The following is a 3895-nucleotide window of genomic DNA, read 5'->3' on the forward strand; positions in this document are numbered from 1 at the left end:
CCTGAAGCAGTAAAGTTCTCCCTCTTGCGTGGCTTTATCAGAGTTTTTCAGACTTCAGTGATCCCCACGTGACTGGTGAAAGGGGGAGTTTTGAAATCAAATGCAAATTTCAAGTGCAGCGTGGGTTTGTGTCTCTAGTGAGTGCAAAAGCATTGAAGTTGCAGCAAAAACAATTTAATAGAGCTTCCCTCCTCCCTCACGTGGCATTCTAAAAGCATGGGAACTTTTAAGCAACCGCAATCAACAACTAAAGCTTCTCCCACGCAACAAGTAAGAGACAAGTCCTTCAGCAAAATGCATATTGGCAGGTTGAGTGCCCATCTCCAATGGCACGTGATAGCTTTGAATGGGCATGGAGTGGTTTAAAACAAATGCCAACAACAAATACAAATTTCTTAGCAAATACAATAATGCAAAAATGTAATAGCCTTCCCCCTTGCGTTAGTCTTTAGCATTCTTCCAAGCAAAATCTGGAAATCGCCATGAAAACCCAGGAGAAAAGCTTTAAAAACGCAGTCCCAGGCAAATAGCAATATCCCACATTGGCTTGGAAGTGGACTTTTTTGATATTTATAAACAAAAACGCACTATAGTAATATGTCTAAGCCATAAAGGCTTTTGACAGATGGTGCCTATGGGTGCCCAAAGCGGGCCCACATGCGAGCACGCTTCCTGAGGCGATGAAGGAGGTGACTGAATGGCGACCAGGTGGACCCCACGTAGGCACGCTTCTCGAGGCAGACATGCAAAATTTTGCAGAGGAAGGCCGACTTAACGAGTGAGCAAGTTCGAGATGGATCGACGGTGCGTGCTATTTCGCGAAGGGAAGATGAACGCGAGTTACACCCTGCGAAATAGCAAAAGTGAACGAGAGCCGTCCACGTGGCACACAATTGGCACACAGGTGGCAGTCCAGCGGCGATGATGTGACGACCAAGTAGTAGTGACGAAGCAGATGACGTGGTGGTGATGAGGTGTCATCCTAGGTGGCGTCCGATCAACCCCATCAACCAATCAGAGGCTGCCACGTGGCAAGGCGTCAGTGCACAAATGGAAGCAAAAATCAAATTTAAAATGAATAAATGATATAGTTCTGAATATATTAAAATTCGAAATATTTAAATGATTGAGCACAAATGGGAATTAATTCGCCCAGGACTCAATTTTTGGCCAAGGTATAAAGTGTTATATATTTTCGGAAAGCTCTCGGAGTGAGGAATCTGATTATGAGGTTAATTTTGACAAATGTGGGATATTTTGGAGGCAGTTTCCACGGGAACAAAAATCAGTTAGAGGGGAGACACTTGACAATTTTCAGTTGTAGATTTGATTCTTTTCCCTCTCCTTTTTATTCCCATTTCTTCTCAATTGTAAGGGTTCCAGAAATTTGGAAAATGCTCCAAATTTGATGGCTTCCACTTTCTGAATGTCAGGACCCAAATTTGTAAATGCTTTTGGTTTGTTTCAGGGTACAGAGGATTGCAATGTATTGTTGTAAATATGATCTTAGTTGCAGGTCTTGCTTGTGTCAGGCATGAGTAACTTCCCATGATATTGTCTCTGTGTATGCATTTAATTTTTATGAATTGAATCCTCAAGGAGGCTTATAATTTGTCATCTCAAGGAGATTGTATGATTGTTTGTAGGCATTCTTCAATGAAGAGTTTAAATTCTATAATCAGTCATAAACAATGGAATGTGTCTCAGATCTGATAATTTTATGAATGGATTCAGTAATGCATTAGTACAAGGTATTAGTGCAAGGATATGTTGTAAGGAAAAATAACTTGCATCTATGATTTATATTTGTAGTTCTGTGTGTGACCCTGCTGCCCAATGAACAAGGCACTAGTCTTTGACAGATTTGGGAATGGTCTGAGAACAACAATTTAAAAGATAAATCTATTTCCCTTTATGTTTAGGGGTGTGTTCTTCTCATTCCAAGCTCTGTTTTCATTTATGATTTATACAGATCTAGCCAATCTGTAATGTGTTCCTAATTTGGTGAGCTTGTGGAATGGTTTGTCTGCTCATTGTTGATGCAGTCCTATGTTTGTGATTGTTGTATTCAGTGCATCAAAAGGGTGTCCCCCCTAGGTCTAGCAGAACCTGAAGTGCAGGAGGATCATTAGGATCCTATGTTATGTTGTCCAAGCCCTGAGGTGTTTCATTGATTGAGATTGGCTATCTCATAGACAGATTTGCAGGTGTCTTGGGTTATCACTTTTGGTGAACAACAGAGCATACAAGTAAACGAGGGAGGAAAGCTGAGCAAATGAGGAAGGAACCGTCCCACTTAATTGGTTATCATAAATATATAACTTCTCCAATAAAGTGAGATTCCCCTAGGGATCTGGAATGCTACCGATCAGCTGATTGTTATAAAGAAATAACCTCCTCAACAAAGAGAGACTTCCGAGAGAAGCCGGTATGCATCCACTAAGCTGGTTGTAATTGAGGTCAAGGTGGGTTAAAGAAGAAAGATTCCCCAAGGAATCTGGAATGCTACCGATCAGCTGATTGCTATAAAGATTTAACCCCCTCAACAAAGAGAGACTTCCAAGAGAAGTCAGAATGCTTCCATTAAGTCGGTTGTCATCAAGGTCAAGGTCGGCTAAAGAAGAAAGATTCCCCAAGAAATTTGGAATGCTACCGATCAGCTGATTGCTATAAAGATTTAACCCCCTCAACAAAGAGAGACTTCCAAGAGAAGTCGGAATGCTTCCACTAAGTTGGTTGTCATCAAGGTCAAGGTCGGTTAAAGAAGAAAGATTCCCCAAGGAATCTGGAATGTTACCGCTCAGTTGATTGTCTCGAAGATATAACTCCCTCAACAAAGAGAGACTTCCAAGAGAAGCCGGTATGCTTCCACTAAGCTGGTTGCTTTGAAGAGAAAGGTATGGTAAAGAAGAAAGATTACCAAGGCAGGAAGGTATGCTTCCATTCAAGTTATTTACTTGAAGTTCAAGGACCATAAGGCGGGTGAACGAACAAACAAAGATAGGAATCATCCCACTAAAACTATTTCCACTTAAACTTAAAGCATGAACATAAAGAGAGATTTCCCAAACAGGTTGGTATGCTTCCATTCAGGTTATTCTGTGTGAGATCAAGGACTTTAAGGCAGGTTTTTAAACAAAGGGAAGGGGGAATCATCCCACTAAAGCTATTGGCGGATAAATCTAAAGAGTGAATAGAAGAAAGATTTCCCAAACAGGAAGGTATGCTCCCATTAAATCCATTCAATGAAAGATCAAGAACTGTAAGACAGGTGAGCAAACAAACTAAAGGGGGAATCATCCCACTAAGGCTATTTCCACCTAACCTTAACGAGTGAATATAAGAGAGATCTCCCAAACATGGAGGAATGGTAGTACCTATTGTTGCTACTCCAGATAATCTAAGTGATGTGAGAATTCGAAGTTGGCACAGGCTCGCAGATATCACACCTTGGAAAGAAGAGATTTTTGCTTGAAGAGAGACAACATGGTTGGTGTGGTTGTCATAGGAAATGCCTTTCCAGTGCGTGCAACAGTCAGTTTCATTTACCCACGACCTGAGATGGTCTCTGGAGTCATTCAAGGCAGCTTTGAGGTAGAGCAGAGCTTCAGATTCATGGGAAGGACACCTGTTCAACAATAATGGATGGGACATAGAAGAGAGTGGAGAGGGGAAGAAGAATAGAAGAAAGACTGAAATGATGAGCATAGACAGCTTCTGTAAAGGGATGGCCATTTGGGAAATGCAGTTGAGGTTTGTTGTTGTGTGGGTGGGAAACGCTCTTCTTAAAGGCCATTCCCATCAACGGGTCAATGATCTAGTAATAAAACACAGCATCATCTCCGTGCAGTTGCGCTTTCTCAAATTTAGAACAATAAAATTAGTATTAACCATT

General features: G+C 41.3%; 1 protein-coding gene across 1 annotated transcript; it reads right to left on the reverse strand.

Moving 5' to 3' along the window:
• Window positions 1-2345: 2345 nt before the first annotated feature.
• LOC131045976 (probable leucine-rich repeat receptor-like protein kinase At1g35710) lies at window positions 2346-3089 on the reverse strand. The gene has a single exon (XM_059214875.1). It carries the CDS (start codon window positions 3087-3089, stop codon window positions 2346-2348), a length of 744 nt encoding a protein of 247 aa, XP_059070858.1.
• Between the last annotated feature and the right edge of the window lie 806 nt (window positions 3090-3895).

The sequence above is a fragment of the Cryptomeria japonica genome, unplaced genomic scaffold (assembly GCF_030272615.1).
Source record: "Cryptomeria japonica unplaced genomic scaffold, Sugi_1.0 HiC_scaffold_14, whole genome shotgun sequence".
NCBI lineage: Eukaryota > Viridiplantae > Streptophyta > Pinopsida > Cupressales > Cupressaceae > Cryptomeria > Cryptomeria japonica.

What these genes read in the sequence shown, in the direction of transcription:
- LOC131045976 (XM_059214875.1), bottom strand. Translation starts at nt 3,089, where the DNA reads ATGGAAGCATACCAACCTGTTTGGGAAATCTCTCTTTATGTTCATGCT.